Source organism: Castor canadensis, chromosome 13, assembly GCF_047511655.1.
Source record: "Castor canadensis chromosome 13, mCasCan1.hap1v2, whole genome shotgun sequence".
NCBI lineage: Eukaryota > Metazoa > Chordata > Mammalia > Rodentia > Castoridae > Castor > Castor canadensis.
Genome location: NC_133398.1, coordinates 22,082,342 through 22,107,747, shown reverse-complemented (window position 1 = coordinate 22,107,747; position 25,406 = coordinate 22,082,342). Strand labels below are relative to the sequence as shown.

General features: G+C 38.7%; 1 protein-coding gene across 2 annotated transcripts in view; it reads left to right on the top strand.

Moving 5' to 3' along the window:
* Positions 1-25,406, top strand: part of Kiaa1958 (KIAA1958 ortholog) — a 151,382-nt gene that overhangs the window by 118,919 nt on the left and 7,057 nt on the right. For both annotated transcript variants that reach the window (XM_074051247.1, XM_074051248.1), the window contains one exon: positions 14,300-14,472. In XM_074051247.1, the coding sequence (XP_073907348.1) occupies positions 14,300-14,472 (173 nt within the window). The remainder of the gene's footprint in view (positions 1-14,299; positions 14,473-25,406) is intronic.

The window sequence follows — 25,406 nt, the reverse complement described above, 5'->3', positions numbered from 1 at the left end:
TTAGTGCCAGCAAACTGTCAGTCAATGGGACATTCAGTTATTGACATTGGTTTTTAAATGAATTACAATTGCCATAATAGAAAGTTCTCTGGGACAAAGTACTGCCTTTATGAGTCCCAGAATTAGAACCAGACTGTGAAACTTCACATTTTTTCTAGTTTGATTTTCTCCACAGTTTAATATGAGACAGACACTTCTGATTTTAATCAAACTACTTCTGATCGATTTTCTTTATGAAACAGAAAGGTATATTTTGATCTTTATTTCTCTAGTCAAAATAAATTTGTAATGCTCAGCATATATAAATTAAAAATTAAAATGCTACATCATATAATAAAGGAAGTACACTTCCAAGCCTAAAGGAAAAGTTAAGGGGAGTACATGGCTAATTGTTACAGTAAGATTTTATTTTTTAAGTTTCATTCATTTAAAAGGAGTTATAGGGACTTGAGGTTGTAGCTTATGGGTAGATCATATGCCTAGCATGCACAAAGCTAGAACCCTCTGCCCCCCCCCCCAAAAAGTTATAAATACTATGGAATTAGTAAGTTCTCCATCAATCACTTTGGTAAATTTTTCCTAAATAGAATTTATGTATGCAAGATAGACCTGTACGCCTACTGTATGAGAAGGTGCAAATAGACCATTAGCAGGGATATCCCCAATTGTTTTTTATTTTTCCCTTAATGAATGAAATTCAAATACTACTTTTCCTCCCCAGTTGGATCTGCCTGAGATGAGTGAGTTATATAGCTTTTCATAAGGCAGCGTGATGGAGCGAGGATGAAGTATTTAGAGATCCCTACCATCAAATAGAACTGGGATGAGAAGTACACTGTTGGTGATGGCGTATTTCTAGTGATACCACAATAGAAAAAAAGGGGGTGATATTGGCAAATTACCAACAAATCTGATTTCACTTTTCTAAGCAGAGGAAAAGAAATTATTCAAAAATTTTCATGGTCCAGCCTACTTGACATTTGACCAATTGGGCCTGCCACAGCTGAGTGAAAGACATGATTTGGCACTGAAGATTATATTGCTTTTTTAACAGATAACATTTTAATACATTAAATTGAGGGGCTTTTTGTGACTGTAATGGGATTTGAACTCAGGGCTTACAGGCTTGCTTGGCAGGTACTCTAATGTTTGATCCATATCTACAGCCCTTTTTGCTCTTTTTATTTTGAGATAGGGTCTCACTTTTTCTCCGGCTACCCTGGACCTCAGTCCTCCTATTTTATGCTTCCCATATAACTGAGATGCCAGGCACACACACTATACCCAGCATTTTCTGTTAAGGTAAGGTCTCATGAACCTCTTGCCAGGACTGGTCTTTAACATCAAGCCTCCCAATATCCACCTCCCTCAAGGCTAGGATTACATTATGAACCACTGCACCTGGCTAAAATAAGTTCTTAAGCAAACTATAACTGCAGAATTAGAATCAGAGTACTTATTAGGTGTGAGTATTGCTGAATTATAATCATATTGACTAGCCCTGATAAGGACCCAAGAGATGATCTAGCCCAGTGACTTTCAGCGCTGACAAGGAGTACCATGTCTTCCTGTAGGGAGGAGTGAGGGAGGGCAAGGAGACAGAAACAGAAAAAAGAACCCATCCTCAAATGGCCCCTTCCTTCCTTCTCTGAGACTCACTAGATTAAGCAAGCTGGTGTTAACTTCTATTACACATCCTTCAGGTGTGCTGCCTGGAAAATACCATTGGATACATCTATCTGGTTGAATTCCTTCCTCCTTTACAGAAGAGGAAACAGCCCCAGCGAAATGAAATAAATGCCCAGGTGCTTACACCTTGTTTAGCAAGAGCCAGGACAAGAACCCACACAACCCAAGCACCCTGACATCCTGTCCCTATGTAAATAAAGAGTGTAGAACTTAGGGAAGAAAAATAACCCTATGTGGAAATTAACCATGACTAAGGAAAGAGTAACTTTTTCTTATTTTCCAAATTTTAATTATTTTTTAAACCCTCAAATTTTTATTGAGAGTAGATTGAAGCTGTCAGTTTCTAAGTAGGCTATTTTTGAATGTAAAATTTCACCTTTCATTTTGTAGTATTATATTGATTTTTAATAACTTTTCATTGTGAAATGTGGTAGGATAATCTCTAACCATATTTTATTATGAACAGGAAATAAACTATCTACAGTCTTCAAGTATTTGAATTCCAATCATAGATTATGAAATAAAAAATAAATTTCTGCTTAATTTGGTGTTCACTTGGATATCTAGCTATATAGCATCTCTATTGGTTTGCTATGCAATCTATAATATCCTCATTGGAAAGTTTGGGTTAAAAACCGTACTTGAAGGTTTGCGACAGATCCTCAGTCAAGAGAATCGAGTTTTCATCAACATAATTAGGATGTTTCTGAAGCGAGTTATTAGAGATAGTAAAATGGTAGCCAATGAAAGATGCAGCAGGAAGATGTAGAAATACAGTGGATTTTTCATGTTATCTTGTTCTCTCTTCTGGAAAGGAATTCAAGCATAAATCTATAATTTCACAAAATTATAGTTTACAAATTATATTTACCAGATGCTAGCTGAGAAAAGATAAAATTCTAGAATGTCAAAAAAAAAAGGTACAGTGTAATTATTTGTCTTTTTATGGAATGTTGAATTTTGCTAGACTCATTGTTTGTCTTGGTATTGCACTGAAGTTAGAGGGCATTTTTGCCATTATGCTTTCATTTCAGTAAGAGCTTTGAAAATGCTTTGGCTTAATTTATTTGTTGTAATTAGAATTAGGAAACCATCAGCAATATAGCATCCGAACAGTAATTGTGCATACAGTATTTCAGTGAGTTTATGCCTGTTTGTTTTCTATAATCCTTACATTTTATAAATCAAGTACCTTAGTATACTTCCACTAGAAATTAACTTATAATTGATTATTTATGCTGGGTAAAGTAGCAGGTCCATGTTTAATATTAATCCACTCAAATTAACTTTGTCTAACTGAACTTTTATATCCTCAATCCATTATACAACAACTTTTTAATTAGCATTTATAACTAAAGAACTTTTTGTTTTATAAAGCATTTGTTAACAAAAAAAAAAAAAACTTGCCAAAAACCATTACAACTTCCATGCCTTGTGTGACATTCGGTGACATCCTTGTTGAGATTCCGCGTGTTGTTGTGGGCGCTCTCTCACGTGTGTTCGTGGTATTTATGTGGATTGTTAACTATGCTGCTGACCCTCCCCATGCTCCCAGGCTGTCCCAGTCAACATTTCTATGTGAGACTTGAGAAAGTGTGTGCTTGGTTCTTTAATACTTGGAGCCAGACCTTGATGGCCTCTACAGAAGGAAATACTGCCATTGTCAAGTGGAGCCAAACTTGAAAGTCTTGTTTTATTTGTCTCATTCCAGGCTAGGTCAGATTTCCCTCCATCTTCCCAACTCTCTGAAAGTGAACTATTTGCAAAAAGAGAAAGAAAGCAAGAATTCTTTTCAGTACTCCCTCCTCTGGAATTTTGAATCTTTTTTTTCCTTTGTAGACAGTGAGCACCTTGCAGAAAAGGCCAACAGATGGACAGTGGAAGAGTGTAGTTTCCCTTGGTCGGATATTTTTAGGCTGAACAGTGTAACCCAGAACACATTGTTGTAGTTGGTTGTCATAGCTTATTGTTTGGATTGCATTTAATAAGAATATTTAGTGATTGGATTTTACATTTAGGGGACCATTAAAACCTCACAGGGCCCAAACGTTAACTTTGGCATTCAGTATTTGCGTGGACTTAGTGAAGTCATTTGGTTGCCTTGTCACCATTAGGAATTTTCATGTCCCCTATCTAATACGGTTCTTGTGTGTCCTATCTGGCCTCAGCAGTGCCATATTCTGAAGTAGGCAGAAAATGGTTTCACTAGATTACTGTACTTGGTTAAAATATTATACTTTTATTTATACACTTAAAATGGGGGAAAACTCTCATAAAATATTAAGAACATTGCTTCTTAAAGAACCTTTTCACACCAACACGCCAGGACTCCTCGGTTAGTGCATGGTCCCGCTGCCAGTTCCCTGGTTTGTAATCGTAAGATTCCTTCAATGAAGGGCTAATCTCCTGAATTTCATAGAGCTTTTTTGTGTGGCTGTCAGATACATAGCGACAGCCAGTGCTGTATTTGGACACATTGCTGCTGAAATTACTGATTTAATTCTGAGAATGTTAAAACTAATTCATCAAGAGCACCACCATTGCTTTGCATAGAGGAAAGAAGATTTTAACTGTGAGCTCTTTCTGCAGAGTGTGCTTTAAACATGTGCTCCTCAATGAGGTGATAAAGCAATAACAAGAAATTCACTGACGTGTGGTATAAGGAAGGGCCATCAGCCTCCAGAGTCACACGCAAAAGCATCTTAGTTCCTTCAGTGGAGGTCTGCAGACAAAGCCTTTGTACCAAGAATTCCTTTTATATTTTGAACACCAAAGATTGTGGCATGATATAACCTGACAATGAACGATTCCTATTAGATACAAGCGGGCACATGTGTTTGAATCCTGCTCTTGGATTTATCTCCTACCTTTGGGTCTTATATTTTGTATGTATGTGTGTCCTGAGGCCTTTCTGCCTAGGGCAATTTTTTTTTCTTTCTTTTTTCTTTTTTTTGTGGTACTGGGGCTTGAATTCAGGGCTTTCATCTTGAGCCACTCTACCAGCCCTATTTTTTTGTGAAGGGTTTTGTTTTGAGATAGGGTCTCACAAACTATTTTCCCGGGCTGGCTTCGAACTGTGATCCTCCTGATCTCTGCCTCCTGAGTAACTGGGATTACAGGTGTGAGCCACTGGTGCTCAGCCTAGGGCAATTTTTAAATCAAATAATACAGACTAGGTTTCTAATTTGTAGCTTTTCCATTTCCCCCCTCATGACTTTATAAACGTTTTCACTGCTAGACCTAGACTTTCCAGAGTAGTTCCATGGTGAATAATGGTTTGTAACTTTTATGTTATAGTAAGAAAATGTAACTGCCACCCCATAGGCCTGAAAGCTGGTAAGAGAATGACTGGCCACATTTTGCATCCTGATCTCTCTGTTAGAATGAAGAATTTCATAGTTTGGTAGGATGAATTCTGTGTTCAACTTCAGTGAGTGTGTTCCAGGTTAACACATCCTAAGAACACATTTAAGGTTCTTTTACTCTAAGAAGTTAGTTGGAAATAAAAGGACAGATTTGTCAGTTTAGTCACTAAATAATTTAAGACCAGGCATCTGTTTAGAAGTATAATAACCACAATACTTAGAAAAAGAATCTATGAAGACAGGTAGTACCATGCTGTTCTTTGAGGGTGTATTTCTTTTCCTCCAACTGGATGATTTGTCATTTTGCTGTATATTTTCTGGCCTCTTGGCCGTGAACTGGTTTGTGTGGAAAAAAGCACATGTGTGTCAGTTTCATTCAAATCGTACTTTAAAAAAAGCCTTTAAGCTGCTACAGTTATAATTTGTGAAAGGAAGAGGAGAAAGGTGAGGGAAACTGTTGACATGTTAAGATGGGTGACAGATGCTCTTGGTCAGTTAACCCCTGCCAGTTGACACTTGTCATAAATGCAAATGTGTAGTATCGGTTTCATTTTTATTTTGCTGCTCACTGATCTTTTACTCTAAGACGTTTTCATTGTTACCAGTTCACTGTTCTTGCTTCATATTTGTCTGTGTGCTTGTGCGCTAAATAAAATTCTAGTTCTGTGTCCCAGTGGTTGACTCCATTGTGTGTATAATGTTTGCCTCTGATGTGGTGTAATTTTTCTATTGTTTTGGTACTTGTTGGTACAGCTTAATTAATGGAAATGAAAAAAGCAATCCAATAAAATTAGTTAATGTGTGTCAATAATGTCTCTAGACTGAGAGCATGTTTTAGTCAGTATTTTGTCTGTATTTGAGTATGATAACCAGTCTTCTTTCACTTAATAAACTGTTTTCTGCAAAGCTGGCTGATTTTTGTAGCTCCAACAATCCATTTAAAAAACCAAGTTGAACCACATTGTGAAGAAAAAAAAAGGCATTTGCTGACTTGGATCTGTGCAGTGGTCAGTGCACACTGAGCCCAGCATTCCTTCTCAGTGGCTCTACACACCAAGGAGGGACAGTCCCAGGAGGGTGGCATCTGTGCACATGACCACTCACACATGCCCCGCAGACTAACCCTCCAGTAAAGGACCTGGAGTGCTTTAGTCACAGGCCTCCTGAAGCCCCAAGCCGGACAGTCCTGTTCGTAGAGCACAGAGTGCCACTGCACACCAGGAACTCACTGTCTTTCTGTCTTTCTAGCTGTGGAGCTCTGTTGGCTGTTTCCCTCCTCCTGCAGTAAGCCCATGGCAGATGTTTTTGGAATAGGTACAGAGTGATACCAAACTACAGAAATATCAGGTCCTAGACTTGTTTGTAGGGAAATTGTCTTTGTCATGTGATTCTCCATGTGCTTTTTGTTACATCAAGCACATTTGATGCTGTTCTTTAAGTAGAAGGGAAATGGCCTCTCAAAGTACTCATAGTTAGGTTGCTTAATTTTAGGCATCTTTGTTGTGTCATCAAAATTACTTAATAGTAAAAACAATGCTCACCACCTGGAAATAAGATGAACACACATAGACAGTTATTTTCAGAACTGCTAATATATTATGTCTTCTTCGTGTCTGAATAACCACCGATCTTTCATCATGGCTGAGTATTTCAAATAGAAATGATCATTTTGTATAATAAGTTAGGTTGTATTAAAATTACAAAAGTTAGTACTTTAATAAACAAGGAACCCATCTTTAAATATGTTTGCAATTTACACAGTTAAAATGTGACAAAGCTGGGTGCTGGTGGCTCATGTCTGTAATCCTAGCTGTTCAGGAGGCAGAGATCAGGAGGATCATAGTTTGAAGCCAGCAAAAAAAAAAAAAGACAAATTTTTGTCTTTTTTGTCAAGTTGAGTAATATTTACCTATGAATCAGAAAATTTTTTCTAAAATTTTATTTTATTTATTTTTTTTTGCAGTACTAGAGTTTGAACTCAGGGCCTTCATCTTGAGCCACTCCACCACCCTATTGGGTTTTTTGAAGATAGGGTCTCGCGAACGATTTGCCCCAGCTGGCTTCGAACCATTATCTTCCTAATCCCTGCCTCCTGAGTAGCTAGGATTTTGGGCATGAGCCATCGGCACCCAGCTTAAAATTTTATTTTAAAAAAAATTTTCATAATCTTTTTAGGAGGATTTCATGTGGCTAAAATGATTAATATGTAGAAAATACTTAATGTTGATACATCATCTCAAAAGATAGTTGACTTTTTTTGTGGAGGGAGTTTGGTGGTGGTGCTGGGGTTCGAACTCAGGGCTTCGTACTTATGAGGCAGGCACTCTAACACTTGAGCCATACCTCCAGCCTTCAAAAGATAGTTTTAAAAAGCAAAAATTGAATTTGATGCAAACATTTTCAGAGTTAACTATTGTTTTAAAAATGAAAATAAACCAGAATTTGATCTATTAAGATTTATAATGTTTTAAAAATGCTAAGGTAGAATGTAAATAATGTACAATATAAGTCTGGATGGAATTGTCACTTCGATCCCCCCACTTCGTATAATCAATATATCCTAATAAAAAATTTTATTAAAAAATGCTAAGGTAGGTTCACGTAGCAGAGTGCCTGTCTAGCAAACATGAGGGCCTGAGTAAACCCCATACCACACATACACAAAAGCTAAGGCGATGAGTAAATAATCATGCGTAATTTGGGAAATACTATAAATAGAAAGTAATAATCAAAGACTTGTTATTACCCATGGATAAGAACTTTTAACATTGTGGTGTTTTGTTTTGGAATTTCCCCATGCATAAATATACTTCAGAAATTGCAATCAGACTGTATGCTCTTGTACATCTATAAAAGATCTTTCATACTTGAAAGTGGGTTGTTATTACTACATAATTTTCCACTGTACAGATGTGCCAAGATCTATTTTACAAGCCTTTTGTTGTGTTGGATTTAGTTCCAGTTTTCACTTTCTATAAATTTACCTTAAAAAAAATCCTTGGGCATACATTTTTTTACACTTCTCTGATTATATCCTTAGGATAACTTTCCAGAAGAGCAATTCTTAGGAATGAAAAGAACATTTTATTTATCTTATCTTATACATTTCCAAAGTCTTAGTGATTTTTATATGTGCAAAAACAATATGTTCATGCTTATACAGTAAAACTGAAAGTCCCATGGAGCTAATTACTAGCTATAGTGACATTTATCCTTCAGGATTTTTATTCTATGTAGTTATTTAACTTAATTGTATATTGTGGGCTTAATTTTGTGTTAGCATGTAGAAGGGTAGACAACTTTCTAACGATAGCATATAAATATGTGTGATTATTTAATCATTCCTTTACTAATGGGTTTTTGGTGGACCTCTTTATTTATCTTTGCATACTTGTAAATTTCTGCATTTAGCCAAAATTGCTCACCAAAACTTAAATTTATAAGGTGTCATAATATTGTCTAAAAGTGCATGTTCCCTCACACCCTTGCCAATGCATGGACCATTTTTGTATTTTTGCCAATCTGATAAATATATTTCATTTTAATTATAACATCTGACTATTACTAATGTGTTTCATTATTTGCATTTCTTGTGTGAATAATTGCCTGTCATATCCTGGGCACATTTTCTAGTGAGTTATTTGTTTTCTTTTTTTTTGTTTGTTTGTTTTTTGTTTTTTGAGTTATTTGTTTTCTTATTGATTTGTAGAAGCTTTTCATATGTCCTTTGTCACTATGTTTTATAAATATTTTCTCTGGTTCTATTTACTGCCTTTAAAATTTCTTCAGTGCAGAATTTCTGCATTTTCATGTTGACTGATCTGTTCATCTATTTTTTATACCTCTTGGATTTGTCATGCTGAGAAAGGCATTCTTTCCTCACTCCAAAAATCATGAAAATTATGATTTTTTTTAAGAGTCATTTAGAAATGTCTGTGTGTGTTTGGGGGGATATGAAATAGGAATCCAAATTTGCTTTTGTTGTTATTTTTCCAGCTCAATAGCCATTTTATTGGCTTTTACTATTTACTGAAAAGTCAATCTTTTCCTCGACAATTTAAATTAGAGCCTTTATTATATGCTCAATTTGCATATTTACACTCCACGGGGCTCTGCTGTAGTACTGATTTGTCTGTTTCTTTACCAGAAACTTAACAGATTTAATTATTGCAGTCTTACAGCACATGTTTAGATCTTTTAGGACAAAGCCCATGCCTTGTGTTTAGTGGGGAGTGCTGCCTCTTGAGGTGCACCCCAGGCCTAGCTGCTTTCCTTTGTAATGGGCCGTCCATCCAGGTACATTCATTGAATGAATGTCATTTTAAGGATGGTTTGAAAAGTTTTCTTATTACACAGACAAAAATGCACACATCATTAGTGTGTAGCTTGGCTACTTTTTATGAAGTAAACATTTTACTATAATCACCACCCAAAGGAAGACAGAGTATTATCTGAATCCCAGATGCCTTCTTCAGTACTCTCCCTGTTACCTCCCTAAGGCGACCACTATGCTGATCTCACCATACAGTCATTTTGTGGATTTGAATGACATAGATGGACCTTTTTGGAAGACTCTTTGTGTCTGGATTTTCTTTCTTTGGCAGAATTTTTACTGGGATTTGAACCCAGGGCTTCATGATTGCTAGGCAGGCGCTCTGTCACTTTAGCCACTCTGCCAGACCTTTTTTGTATTGGGTCTTTTTTTGGTAGGGTCTTACAAACTGTATGCCTGGGATGGCCTTAAACCAAGTACCTAGGATTACATGCCTGAGCCACGGTGCCCAGCTGTTTCTGGCTTCTTTTGTTTAACATTATGTTTGAGGAAATCATCTGTGTTTTTTCAGATAGCTATTCTAGTAGTTCATTCCTTGTCACTATTGTGTACTAATTTGTTGTATAAATATTTTATATTTTCATATTCATTTTATTTGTGTGAACATAGAATAATTTCCCATTTGGAGCTGTTTACTGTTAGTTATGCTTTTACGAGCACTCATACAAGTATTCATATAAATACATATGCACACATGGTTGGGTATATATTTGGGTGTAGGATCGCTGGGCCAGGATAGGCATAGACACTGCCTGTTAGTTTCAGCTTGCACAGGGTTGTACAAATTGACACTCACACCAGCTTATTAAGAGGAGTGCTCCTCGCCAACTCTTGATATTTGCAGGCTTTGTTTTCCATTTTATGTATTTGGTGAGTATATTTTGCCACTTTTATATTGGGCTTGTTAAGGTTTTGTCTGTTTTTAATTGGACAATCTTTCTAGTTCATTTATCAGATACATTCACTGTAAATGTCTTTTCCCACTGCATGGCTTGTCTTTTCACCTCTTGGTGACAGATTTTTTGATAAATGTCTGCTTTTGATTTTCATGGAACCTGACTTGTTAATCTTTTACTTTTTGGAGTAGTGATTTTAATGTCCTGTTTTAAAATATTCAGCTACTCTGAGGTCTGAAGCTGGTCTCTTCTCATCCTTTGACAATCTTTGTTGTGTTTCCCATTCACAGTTAGTTCTTGATCATTTGAGATTGTTTTGCTGTTCTTGTTCTTGTTTATGGTGTGAGGTAGGGATTCAGTTTTCTCATTTTGTTTTAAAGGTGTTCATGTCAGTGTTTATGAACTGAGTTGGCCTGTAGTTTTCTATTATTTTGTTGTTCTTGTGTTTTTATAAAAGAAGTTGGCTAGTGTTCCCTCGTGCTGTTCAGTAGGAGATTTGTAACTTTGGCATTATTTTGTTCCTTAGATGTCAGAAGAGTTTACTGATGAAATCCATCTAAGACTGAGGTTTTCTTTGGGGGTATTTTAATTGCAGATTCAATTGCTTTAATGGGTGGAGGGCTATTTAAACTATTTCTTTTTCTGTTATAGTAAGTTGTGATTTTTCTATATTTTATGCATTTTATCCAGATTTTCAGGTTTATTGGTATCATAGCAAGTTGTTCATAACATCTTTCTACTGCCTTTTTGTTGTTTGCATCATCTAGACTGATAGCCCCTTGTTCATTTCTACTGTAATAATCTGTGCCTTCCCCCACTTTTTTGACAGTTTCAAAATTTTATCTTTTCAAATTCATCTTGTAGCGTTACTTTTTTTTTTCTTTTGGTGGTACTGGGGTTTGAACTCAAGGCTTTGCACTTGCTAGACAGGCACTCTACTGCGTGGGCCACACATCCGGCCCTTTTCGCTCTGGTTATTTTGGAGACAGGGTCTCAATTTTTGCCCAGGTTGGCCTGGACTACCATCCTTCTGTTTTATACTTCCTGCTGCGACTGGGATAGTAGGAGTGCACCACCATGCCTTTTTTCTGTTGAGATGAGATCTTGCTGACTTTGTGTTCTGGACTGGCCTTGAACCATGATCCTCTTAATCTCAGCCCAGACCATGTCTTCCTACGTATGCCTCCCATGTAGCTGGGATGATAGACACACACTGTATATCCAGCTTATTGATTGAGTTGGGGGTCTCACTAACTTTTTGCCAGGGCTGACCTCAAGCTGCCAACTTCAAAATCTCCACCTCTCTCACATAGCCAGAATTACAAGTGTGAGCCACTGTGCCTATCCTGGCAGTTCTTTTGTTAAAGGGTGAACCATCCTCTCAAATCTCTTAATGATGTATTTGTGATTCTTTTTTTCTTTTGTTTTCTGGACTAACTTCTCGGGAGTGTGAGTAGGGAATGCGGAGTTGGTGACTTTCGTGCATTGGTGTCCCCCAGTTGTCAGGTGATGTTTGTTTGTGGGCTCACATTTTAAAATTCAAGTGATTATTGGTAGCTGACAGGGATTTCCTTAAGTATGGTTAAAGGTTCCATTTGGCCCATGTGGGCAGTACTCACTTCTGAGCACAGGGTAAGCAAGTGGGCTCCCACCAGCCCTGAGGAGCAGCTGCAGAGTGCCCCTTGGTAGGCTTGCCTTCAGCGTCCACACACTGGAAACGAGCTGGACCGTGGGAGCCCTCGCGGTTGTAGGCGCAGAGAAGGGGCTACTGAGCCATGGTGGACATTCAGGAATTCCTTCTCTGCTTTTCCCTTGCCCTCTCTGTGTCCAGAGATGGTGCCCACTTTCCTCACTGACCCCAAGGGCCACCTTCCGTGGAGGACTCCTCACTTTCCACACTGTGCTGGCCAACACCTGTGCAGGTGGGAAATGACGCAGGACAGCTGATCGTACCTGGCCACCGTAGTCCATTACACTCCCATGCCTGGCTCTTCCTAACGTGAGCACAGAGCTTTTGTAAGCAGTCTGTTAAGGAAATATGATTTGCTATTTAGCTACAATCATGAAAGAACCATATTTTCAGTTGTTTTCACACAAATCCTTTCCCTTTACCTAAGCACATAGCATTCTTTACCTGTTTCACTGTGGATTCAGATTTTGGTTTCCACTGTCAATGTACAGACTCCATTTTGAGATAAAAATGGAGAAAATTATTTACATAAATAATTTAATGATTAAACTTAATCATCCTGTTTGACACTATAGTGGTTGTCAAAATAAATGAGATTGTGTTGTCCTACGTGAAGATTAATCCAAGTAAATTGTGGAGACCATGATATTTTTTCACAGTTTCTAAGCTGTGTTCTTTACTGAGAATTTTATTCCTGTAGATTCTTTGCTGTAGTGGCCAAGCGTGGAGTGAGACCCAGGTCCAAATCCTGGTTCTCCTGTGTACTGGTACTGACCCCTGATTTCAGCAGAGGGTGGAATGCCTGGCACAGAGGGCAGCTCGGTAAATACTGGATGAGTACAAGTGAGAAGTCACTTAGGCTCAGTTTCCTTATTTGTAGAACAAGTATAGTGATGTGTGTCCATTCAGTTAGTGCTAGGTATAATAAATTTTCTACAGAATCCTTTCATTAACTCAAGCAAGTCCTACAGCAGTAGTGGTTAGCTAAGTCGATGGGGCAGTGAGAGGAATGTGCCTGCGGTTCCACAGAGAGGACAGGATGCAGACATCAAGGGGGAAGTCTCGGCCACAGGGAGCATACAAACCAGTTGAAGAGACCGATCTCCTGACACAATTGGAGCACACTCCTAAGGAATAGCAAGGCCAGGTGACACACTCATGAGGGGGACAGTGAGAGTTGGATGAGTATGCAGAAAGACTATGGAGAAGTGAGCGTGGACTTGAAAACATGTTGATTGGCACAAGGACCATGGGGACATTCTCCAGGCTGTGTGGGTGGGTGTCTGGGTGCAGGCAGGCACTGGGTCTGCAGGAGACTAGGGGATTGGAGTAGAGGAGCCCCTCGGAGGGAGCATGCAGGAAGAGGGAAAGCGAAACTGATCCACTGTCACTTCACCATTTCTCAGAGACTTAGCCTGTTTCTGTTTGCGTGCACAGTCCAGAGAGGGTCAGAACTACTGGTCAAAGGACGGCCTGGCAGTGTTTTACTTTGAGGAGTCTACGTTGACTTTTGTGTTGTTGTTCTATCCAAAGATGATGGTGTGAGCAGTTAGGCTTCGTTTTAGCAGATCACAGCGTAGAAAGAAAGGCTAGCTAATGGTTATGGGCTTGATTTTCTTTCTGGTAATTTAAAATACATTCCCTCTCCTCTGAGGAAAGGGGAGCCCCCTCTGGAATATTCCTCCTCGTATTTCTCTCATTTGCCTTTCCATTCTGCTCTGAAGCCAGTTAGTGAGTTGAGCAATCAGTACTGAAATATCTCTCTTTATTAATTTATGAAAGAAATTAAAGAAATATACTAACACCACTTAATTCAAGAGTGCTCATGATGGCACTCAAGTCACTTGAGACTGTATATTGCAAATAAATGACAGCTCTTTATGTGCCAGCAATGTGTATTCTTTCTCTTTCCTTCCCCCCTCCCTCCCTTCTTTCTCTCTTCCTTCCTTCTTTCCTTTCTTCCACTTACCCTTCCTTCCTCCTACCTCCCACCCCCTTTTTGTTCTTGCTAACAGAAATGGTATTTTTCCTAATGAAATTTTAGATAGAGCTTTTTTCCAGCATTACTGTCCCTCCTGTTACTGGAATGCCTGTATCAGTGCTCCAGTCGGTGCAGATGGCAGAATAGCTGGGATTAAATGCAACGTTACGGTATTCGTTCCATTGCTTCCTACTTTATTTGTTCTAATATATTATTCTTGATGGAAATTTCACTTTGAAAAGTATTATCTTTCAGTTCTTTGTTAAAGTAATATGACCCCACGCAGTAATTCTCTAAAGAAGGAATGGCAAATTTTTTTAATGCTTTTATTGTTTTTGTTTCTAGCTTATTCTACTAAGCTCAACAAATTTCCTGTATTTAATATTAATGATGACTTGAATGATCTGTGTACCAGTGCAGTAAGCCCAAATACCACCAAAGCCACCCGGTACGCCTTGAATGTGTGGCGATACTGGTGTATGACCAACGGGCTCAAAGATCACACGGACATCACCAAGGTAAGGGACTCCTGAGTTTACTACTTCTTTTGGACAACTTTACTGGGCTTCTAAGTGCCAGACACTGTGCTAAGCATTGTGAGGAACAGAGAACTGTTGATTTCTGCCTGGGGAAAATTTGAAAGAACATAAAATACAAAGACTATCTTTAGTACAAAGCAGAATTAAGAAAATGTTTTATGAATTCCCAGATCAGAAATATTAAGATGAATAAATTAGTTTGGTGAAATTAAAGAGAGAATTAATACTTAAGCCATATTTTGAAGGAGAGATAGGATTTCAGTAGAGTTACATGAAGGCAGCAGACTTCTAGGCTGAATGATGTGAGGAAGAGTGAATTTGGAGGGCAGCACCACTTCTCTGCAGCAGAGACCTCATGTATGGGTAGACCAGAAAACCAGATTTTGATAACCCTTCAGTGCAAGCTCAGTCTTACAAACATTGGAAAATTGCTGAAGTTTTTTGCTTTTGATCAGGAGGGACTTTATTCGAAAGAATCCTTGCAGGGTCCAACTATAAACATTGCATGCATCTTAGGGTTAGGCAAAAAGGAAACCAGTAAAGTTTTTTTTTGTTTTGTTTTGTTTTGTTTTTTGAGCAGGAAGGAAGGTTAATAATGAAAGTGGTACTTTAGAAAAATTAGAAGTGAGGAACAAAAATATTACTTAATATCCTTGACTCTCAGTTTTCTTCTTTGTAAAATGAGCTCTCCAGAGCTCTTCCAACTAGGAATATTTAAGGTTTGTGAATGGTAGGAAAAAGTCTTAAACACATGGAGACAGAACGAAGGGATTTTGATTTGGATATACTGATCTTAATCAGAGGTCCAGATCAACATGTCCAATGAGCAGTTGATTGTAAGATTTAAAACGTGATGGAAATGTCAAAGCTGGATGCATAGGTTTAAAGTCTTTCAAATAGAGGTCATAGTTGAAGCCCAAGGGAAGGTAAGAGTTTCAAGTCTGGATGATATACTTAGGGAATCCATAAGAGTTGAAATAGAAAACCCAGGTTTCTACTTATGGCAGCCTATGCTCTAGATAGTGTGAGCGGCCTCTGTGTTACCTTTGTAGAAGAACAAACGTCTTGGGGAAGGGAGGGATGAAACTGGAGAAATGAGCACTAAGCATATATGAAAGCAGGGTTCTTCTGGAGGGCACATTTTGATAACATGTCAAGGAAGGGAAGAGACAGGCAGACGAACTGAAGAATACTTTGAGGAAGGAGGGGGAGGCCCCTCCCAAGAGTCCTAAAAAGAGTCTGGGTCAGCAGCACACCCTGCTCCTAGTGGCATCACACACTAAAGTCTTTTAAGGGGAACATCCAAATATTCCAATCCAAAAAACTCAGGGTTTTTTGCAGATTGAGATAGTTAGAATATATGCTTATTTTAAAAATCACCAGCCATTCAGGAAATAAATCATTATAAGTGATGATGTTTAAAAACAAATACACAAGTGGGAGTAGCAGTGCACTTCTATAATCCCAGCACTTGGGAGACACAGGCAGATTGAAAGTTCAAGGCCAGCCAGCGCTACATAGTTCCAAACCAGCATGAGCTACACAGCCAGACCCTGTCTTCAAAAAAAACCAAAAAACCCAACAACAACAAAACAGATTTAGGCTCTAGGAACTTTAAAGAGAATAGATTATAAGCTATGTATGAAATGTGAAATGTTTACAGAAATAAAAAGAAGCATAAAAATAACCAAGCAGCATCATACAAGGTACAAGTCAAAATGACCCAGAAGATTTGAAAATCCATTGAAATTTCTATGTCTGACTGAGAGAAAGCTTCCAAAATTACCTTCCCATCTTAGGAACTAGAAGAGTGGATGCAGTACATGAAACAACGCTTGCAGGCTGAGCGGGGCGGGATGTGGTCCCTAACGCAGAGGAAACAAGTGAGAGAAGAGCAGGCATCTTGAGGCCGTCTGCCTGGAGGTACTTTCTGAACTTCAGTGAAGAGAATCAGAGTGTAGCGAGGCTGAGGATGGGAGTACACTAAAGAGAAATTTAAACTCATCAAAAAAATATGACAAAACCCAGAATTCAGCAATGTAAATTTCATAATTTCTACCATCCAATCACATTTTACTAGACGTGGGAAGATGTGAACTATACCCAGGAGAAAAATCAGCTCAATCTTTCACGTACAGCCAGTTTTGAAGGCCAGGTTTACCTTCATGCCAGAAACAACTGAAAAACAGAAAAAAGATATAAAGCAATGCAAGGCATTACATAGCAGGCAAAGAAGACTGTGACTCTGAGAGACAGGAGCCAAGCCAGGTAGTACCTGTGAAACTTCAAAAAAGTTAAGTAGGGACATAGATGTTTTTAAAAGACTCAAAATGCACTTCTAGAGGTAAAACTGTAATGTCTGATTAAAAATAAGCAGGTTAGACGCATTGTACATTCAAGAAGAACACATGTGAACTTGCATACATAATAGTAACCATGCAAAATGGAGCACAGCAGAAAAGGGAATTTCCGAAATGATCAGTGGGTTAGGTGCATGGCATTTCAAGCGACCTTGTGTACATGTAACTGGAATGGCTGAAGGAAAGAGAGGAAGGATGAAGCAAGCAAAAATACTTGACAGGTAATAACCATAGTTTCCCCAAATTGCTAAAAACTGTAAACCTCCAGATCCAAGAAGCTTATTGAGCCCCACACAAGAAATGAGAAAAAAGATAAATGAGTAGCTGATGAACACATGGCAAGATGCTCAGCTTCATTGGGTACCAGGGAAATGCAAGTTAGAACCACACAAGACTCGACTTCACCCCTAGTAAAATTGCTTAGCCAGTGTTAAAGAGAAAAACATAAGAGCAGCTAGAGAAAAAGATATGTTATATACAGGTGAAGAAAGACAAAGTTGAGAACAGATTTCTCATTGGAAACAGTACAAATGAAAAGATAATGGAATGACTTCTTTAAATTATTGAAAGAAAAATACCCTCAGCACCCCAGTGACAGTATCTTTCAAAAATGAAGATGAGATTGTGACTTTTGAGACCTTCAAAAATGAGGGAATTCAGCAGCAACAGAGCCACACTCTCAGAAACACTAGAGGAAGTGCTTCAGCCAAGAGGAAAGGGATGCTCCATGGAGATACAGGTCCAAAGCGAAGGAGAGAAGAGCAGGTGGAATAAAGAAAAAAACGCCCAGAGGATTTGATTCATCACCATTCATGAACCAGTGTTCAAGGAGGGGCTTTAGGCAGAAGCAAAACTGCACCAGATGAAAGCCTGGATTTCATAAAGGAACGGAGAGTATTTGAAACAGTGTTCTTAATTTTCAAAAGTGACTGTGTATAGCAAAAGTAATGGTGATGTGCTGCAAGACTTCTGCGTTACATACTCATGGCCACAGCAGCATAGAGGAAAGGAGGAGAATGAAAGGGCGTGTTACGGGGTCCAGCTGTCTTCGGGAAGTAGCCTGGTATTTGAGGTGGGATGTCTAAGTTTAAGACATATGTCGCAAATCTTAGAACAACGCTGAAAGTATGAGAGAAAAGAGCAAAGCCCTAATGTGAAAAGAAATAGAATTGCACACAATATTCTATCCAAAAGGAGGCAGGAAAGGAAGATGATAAAGGAACAAAGAATTGAGAAGACACAGAATACAAGTAGCAAGGCAGTAGACTTAATGGACTGGGGATCAGAAAAAAAATCAAGAACCAACTATGTGCAGTACACATCTGACTTTAAAGATTAAAAGAGACTGAAAATAAAAGGTAAGAGAAGGATGTAGAATAGAAATGTCAATCATAAGAAACACGGAGTGGCTATTAAAATCAAATAGATGTCCACAGAAGGAATTCTAGCATGAATACAGGAGCAAATTTCAGCTGGGTGCAGTGGTACATGCCTGTAATCCTAGCTACTTGGGAGGCAGAATTCAGGAGGATGGAAGTTCAAAGCCAGCCCAGGTAAATAGTTCATGAGACCCTATCTCAAAAAAAAAAAAAAAAAACTCATCACACACACACAAAAAAATAGGGCTGTTGGAGTGGCTCAAGTGGTAGAGACCCTGCCGAAATTTCACATCGAAGTCTCTATCCATAACGGAATTAAATTATAAACGATATCAGTCAATTACTAGAAAGTTCCAATACCTATTAGCTGACACATGACGCCATAAGATCAAGAAGACATTATAAAGGAAGGTGTCAGTTGTCTTGAACTTGAGCTAAATAAATAAGTTAAATCACAACTTGGAATTTGCAGGATGCAACCAAAGCAACACTGAGAGCCAGAGCAATGCTGAGCGTCTGTGATTCCAGCACTTGGAAGGCTGAGGCAGGAAGATCGTGAGTGGAAGGCCAGCCTGGGCCATAGTAAGACCCTGTCTCAAAAAAAAGGAAAGAAAAGTAATGCTTAGAGAAAAATGTTACCTCTTAATACACATCCTAAAAGAAGACCTAAAATGAAACAAAAAATGAATGTAGAAAAAATACGAATCAAGCAATAAAAACACAGTGTTGAAATGAAAACTATTTTGAGTTAAAAAGTAGGTTTGGATACAGAAGAAGAAATGATTATTAAGCTGTAAGAAAGCTGTGAAGAAACTATCTGGAGTGTCGCACAGATAGCAAGTGGTCCTAGTTACTTGGGAGGCAGAGATCAGGAGGATCACTAGTCGAGGCCAGACTGGGCAAAAAGTTAGCAGATCCCCTTCTCAACCAGTAACTGGCTATGATGGTGTGTGTCTCTGGTCCCAGTTTACAGATCTTGGTCCAGGCCTGTCCCAAAAATAATTAAAGCAAAAAAAAGGCTGGGATTGTGGCTCAAGTGGTAGAGCACCTGCCTAGCAAGATGAGGCCCTGAGTTCAAACCCCAGCACCACACACACAAAAAAAATCCTCCAGTAGCTTCCTATTGCTCTCAGGATAAATCCCAGGCTGCTTGCCTTATATGTGAGTCTTCACAGCCTGCTTCCACCCGATGGTAGACTGTTTGCAAAAGCAGCTACAGCTCCCTTCTGTGCCCACACCTCTTGGCGATGCGATTTTGCCACTCTTTCCATGGGGTGAAATCTGTTTTCCCACATGACTTATTTTGACCAACAGAACACATCAGTGAATACCAAGCCTAGGCCTCAAGGGGTTCTGCTTTGCTGTTTAGGGTGTTACTGGTGGTAGTTCGTGCTGTTGCCATGAGAGGAAGCACAGCTCACCCTGAACGATGGGGACCAGCTGTGCTCTTAATGTCCAGAGAGCTGCATCCACTCGAGCGCCCGAGAGCCCAGCAGAGGAAGTAGTCAGCTGAGCTTGACCCAGAATGCTAACCCATCAAATAGTGAGCAAAATAAAATGGCTTGGCTTTGCGCCCCTAAACTTCGGGGTGCCTTACTATACACCACTAGATAACTGGTGCACCCCGTCTCTCTAGCCTGATCTAGTGTCCCCTTTCTATGTGCCTGTCCTCCACCACTGACTTGTTTGTCTTTCTGAGTCTCACGTATTTCACTTGGCATAGCGTTTTCAGGACTCATCCACAGCGTAGCCCGGGTCAGGGCGTTGTTCTTTGCTATCGCTGAAGAATCTTCCATCGGGTGGCTATGCTTCCTTTGGTTATGCATTCATCCGTTAGTGGACATGAGAGCTGTTTCCACATTTTGCCTTCAGGAATCCACGTGCGCGAGTTCTCGTGTGGACATCTGTTATCAATCCAATCCTCTTGGGTACAATTGCATGGTGCTATCAGATCTCCTTGCTTAACTTTTAGTTAACTGACAGTCTGCCAAAGCAGCTGCATCATTTTAAATTCCCATCAGAAGTCTGAGACCTCCAGTTTCCTAATATCCTCACTGATACTTGTGATTATCTTTTTAAAAAATTCGATCCACCCTATAGGGGCGAAGTCGAGTCTTGTGCGGTTCTGACTTGCATTTCCCTGGTACCCGGTGAGGCTGAGCATCTTGCCATGTGTTCATCAGCTACTCATTTATCTTTTTTTTTCCTTCTTGGAGTCAGTGTCTCCCTATGTAGCCCAGGCTGGCCTCGAACTCAGAATCTTTCTGCTTCCACCTCCTAAATGCTAACATTGCAGGTGTGCAGCACCACACCTGGCTTATTTAGCTTCTTTGGAGATGTGTCTATTCAGATCATTTGCACATTTTTTTTCTGTCTTTTCTTTTTTGGTGCTGGGATTGAACCCAGGGCCTCACACATTCTAGGCAAGTGCTGTACCACCGAGCAACATTCCAGCCCTCATTTGCCCATTTTTAAACAATGGATTGTCTTTTTGCTGTTGTCATAGTTCTGAATATATTTAATATGAATTCTTTATGAGATATATGATATGTAAATGTTTTCTCCAACTCTGGTTGTCTTTTCACTTTCTTGGTGACTATTGAAGCAGAAGTTTTTAATTTTAATTAATTCGAATTTTTCCTCTTGGATTGCTTTTGTTTTGTATCATATTAAGAAATCATTTTCTAATCCAAAGTCATACAGCTTTGCCCTGATTCTTGCTTCTAAGAATTTTGTAGCTTTAATGCTTACGTTTAAATCTTTGATCCATTTTGAGTGGATTTGTACATGTGGTGAGAGGTCGGCATCCAACTTGAGTCTTTTCATAGAACATCCAGTTATCCCAGCACCATTTTTTTTCTTTTATTATTCATATGTGCATACAAGGCTTGGTTCATTTCTCCCCCCCTGCCCCCACCCCCTCCCTTACCACCCACTCCACCCCCTCCCTCTCCTCCCCCCTCAATACCCAGCAGAAACTATTTTGCCCTTATTTCTAATTTTGTTGTAGAGAGAGTATAAGCTATAATAGGAAGGAACAAGAGTTTTTGCTGGTTGAGATAAGGATAGCTATACAGGGCATTGACTCACATTAATTTCCTGTGCGTGTGTGTTACCTTCTAGGTTAATTCTTTTTGATCTAACCTTTTCTCTAGTACCTGTTCCCCTTTTCCTATTGGCCTCAGTTGCTTTAAAGGTTTCTGCTTTAGTTTCTCTGCATTGAGGGCAACAAATGCTATCTAGTTTTTTTAGGTGTCTTACCTGTCCTCACCCCTCCCTTGTGTGCTCTCGCTTTTATCATGTGCTCATAGTCCAATCCCCTTGTTGTGTTTGCCCTTGATCTAATGTCCACATATGAGGGAGAACATACGATTTTTGGTCTTTTGGGCCAGGCTAACCTCACTCAGAATGATGTTCTCCAATTCCATCCATTTACCAGCGAATGATAACATTTCGTTCTTCTTCATGACTGCATAAAATTCCATTGTGCATAGATACCACATTTTCTTAATCCATTCGTCACTGTTGGGGTATCTTGACTGTTTCCATAACTTGGCTATTGTGAATAGTGCTGCAATAAACATGGGTGTGCAGGTGCCTCTGGAGTGACCTGTGTCCCTGTCTTTTGGGTATATACCCAAGAGTGGTATTGCTGGATCATATGGTAGATCAATGTTTAGCTTTTTAAGTAGCCTCCAAATTTTTTTCCAGAGTGGTTGTACTAGTCTACATTCCCACCAGCAGTGTAAGAGGGTTCCTTTTTCCCCGCATCCTCGCCAACACCTGTTGTTGGTGGTGTTGCTGATGATGGCTCTTCTAACAGGGGTGAGGTGGAATCCTAGTGTGGTTTTAATTTGCATTTCCTTTATTGCTAGAGATGGTGAACATTTTTTCATGTGTTTTTTGGCAATTTGAATTTCTTCTTTTGAGAAAGTTCTGTTTAGTTCACTTGCCCATTTCTTCATTGGTGCGTTAATTTTAGGATTTAGTTTTTTAAGTTCCCTATATATTCTGGTTATCAGTCCCTTGTCTGAAGTATAGCTGGCAAATAATTTCTCCCACTCTGTGTGTGGTCTCTTCAGTTTAGAGACCATTTCTTTTGTTGAGCAGAGGCTTTTTAGTTTTATGAAGTCCCATTTATCTATGCCATCTCTTAGTTGCTGAGCTGCTGGGGTTCCATTGAGAAAGTCTTTGCCTATACCTATTAGTTCCAAAGTATTTCCAATTCTTTCCTGTGCCAACTTTAGAGTTTGTGGTCTGATATTAAGATCCTTGATCCATTTTGAGTTAATATTGATATAGGATGATATACATGGATCTAGTTTCAGTTTTTTGCAGACTGCTAGCCAGTTTTCCCAGCAGTTTTTGTTGAAGAGGCTGCTATTTCTCCATCGTATATTTTTAGCTCCTTTGTCAAAGACAAGTTGGTTATAGTTGTGTGGCTTCATATCTGGGTCCTCTATTCTGTTCCACTGGTCTTCATGTCTGTTTTTGTGCCAGTACCATGCTGTTTTTATTGTTATTGCTTTGTAATATAGTTTGAAGTCAGGTATTGTGATACCTCCTGCATTGTTCTTTTCACTGAGTCTTGCCTTGGCTATTCGTGGCCTCTTGTGTTTCCATATAAATTTCACGGTAGATTTTTCAATCTCTTTAATGAATGTCATTGGAATTTTGATGGGAATTGCATTAAACATGTAGATTACTTTTGGGAGTATAGACATTTTTACTATGTTGATTCTACCAATCCATGAGCATGGGAGATCTCTCCACTTTCTATAGTCTTCCTTAATCTCTTTCTTCAGAAGTGTATAGTTTTCCTCATAGAGGTCGTTCACATCCTTTGTTAGGTTTACACCTAGGTATTTGAATTTTTTTTAGGCTATTGTGAATGGAATTGTTTTCATATATTCTTTTTCTCAGTTTGTTCATTATTAGTGTATAGAAATGGTAATGATTTTTCTATGTTGATTTTATATCCTGCTACCTTGCTATAGCTATTGATGATGTCTAGAAGCTTCTGAGTAGTTTTTTGGGTCTTTAAGGTATAGGATCATGTCATCTGCAAATAGGGATATTTTGACAGTTTCTTTACCTATTTGTATTCCTTTTATTCCTTCTTCTTACCTAATTGCTCTGGCTAAGAATTCCAGTACTATGTTGAATAGGAGTGGAGAAAGTGGGCATCCTTGTCTAGTTCCTGATTATAGAGGGAATGGTTTCAGTTTTTCTGCGTTAAGTATAATGCTGGCTGTAGGTTTGTCATATATAGCTTTTATAATGTTGAGGTACTTTCCTTCTATTCCTAGTTTTCGTAGAGCTTTTATCATGAAATGGTGTTGGATCTTATCAAAGGCTTTTTCTGCATCTATTGAGATGATCAAGTGGTCTTTGTCTTTGCTTCTGTTAATGTGGTTTATTACGTTTATTGATTTTCGTATGTTGAACCACCCCTGCACTCCTGGGATGAAGGCTACTTGGTCGTGGTGAATGATCTTTTTGATGTATTGATGAAGTCCGTTTGCCATTATTTTGTTGAGGATTTTTGCATCAATGTTCATTAAGGAGATTGGCCTATAGTTCTCCTTTTTGGAGGTGTCTTTGCCTGGTTTTGGGATAAGTATAATACTGGCTTCATAAAATATGTTAGTCAGTTTTCCTTTCCTTTCTATTTCGTGGAACAGTGTAAGGAGGGTTGGTGTCAGTTCTTCTTTAAAGGTCTGATAGAATTCAGCAGAGAATCCTTCAGGTCCTGGACTTTTCTTTTTGGGGAGACTCTTGATTGCTGCTTCAATTTCATTTTGTGTTACAGATCTATTCAGGCGATTAATATCCTCTTGGTTCACTTTGGATGATCATATGTATCTAGAAATCTGTCCATTTCTTTAAGATTTTCAAATTTATTTGAATATAGGTTCTCGAAGTGGTCTCTGATGATTTCCTGCACTTCCATGGTGTTTGTTGTTATCTCCCCTTTTGCATTCCTGATTCTACTAATTTGGGTTTTTTCTCTCCTCATTTTAGACAGGTTTGCCAGGGGTCTGTCGATCTTGGTTTTTTTTTTTTTTTTTTTTTCAAAGAACCAACTTTTTGTTTCATTAATTCTTTGTATGGTTTTTTTGGTTTCTAGTTCATTGATTTCAGCTCTTATTTTTATTAATTCTCTCCTTCTATTTATTTTGGGATTTGCTTGTTCTTGTTTTTCTAGGAGTTTGACGTATATCATTAGGTCATTGATTTGGGATCAATGACCCAAATCATGGCTATAAACTTTCCTCTCAGGACTGCCTTTGCTGTGTCCCATATGTTCCAGTAGTTGTGTTTCATTTTCATTGACTTCCAGGAACTTTTTAATTTCCTCTTTTATTTCATCAATGACTCATTGTTCATTAAGCAGTGAGTTACTCAGTTTCCAGCTGTTTGCATGTTTTTTGTCTTTACTTTTGTTGTCGAGTTCTAGTTTTATTGCATTGTGATCAGGTAGAATGTATGGTATAATTTCTATTTTCTTATACTTGCTTTGTGCCCTAGGATATGATCTATTTTGGAAAAGGTTCCTTGGGCTGCTGAGAAGAATGTATATTGTGTAGAAGTTGGATGAAATGTTCTGTAGACATTAACTAGGTCCATTTGATCTATGGTATATATTAGATCTAGGATTTCTTTATTGATTTTTTGTTTGGATGACCTATCTATTGATGATAATGGGGTGTTAAAGTCTCCCACGGCCACTGTGTTGGAGTTAATATATGCTTTTAGGTCCTTCAGGGTATGTTTGATGAAATTGGGTGCGTTGACATTGGGTACATATAGGTTGATAATTGTTATTTCCTTTTGGTCTATTTCCCCTTTTATTAGTATGGAATGTCCTTCTTTATCTTGTTTGATCAATGTAGGTTTGAAGTCTACTTTGTCAGTGATAAGTATTGCTATTCCTGCCTGGTTTTGGGGGCCATTGGCTTGGTAAATCTTCTTCCAGCCTTTCATCCCCAGCCTATGCTTATTTCTGTCAGTGAGATGGGTCTCCTGTAAGCAACAAATTGTTGGATCTTCCTTTTTAATTCAGTTTTGTTGGATTTTCCTTTTTAATCCAGTTGTATCAGATGGTGCCTTTTGATGGGTGAATTAAGTCCATTAACATTAAGTGTTAGTACTGATAGGTATGTGGTGATTC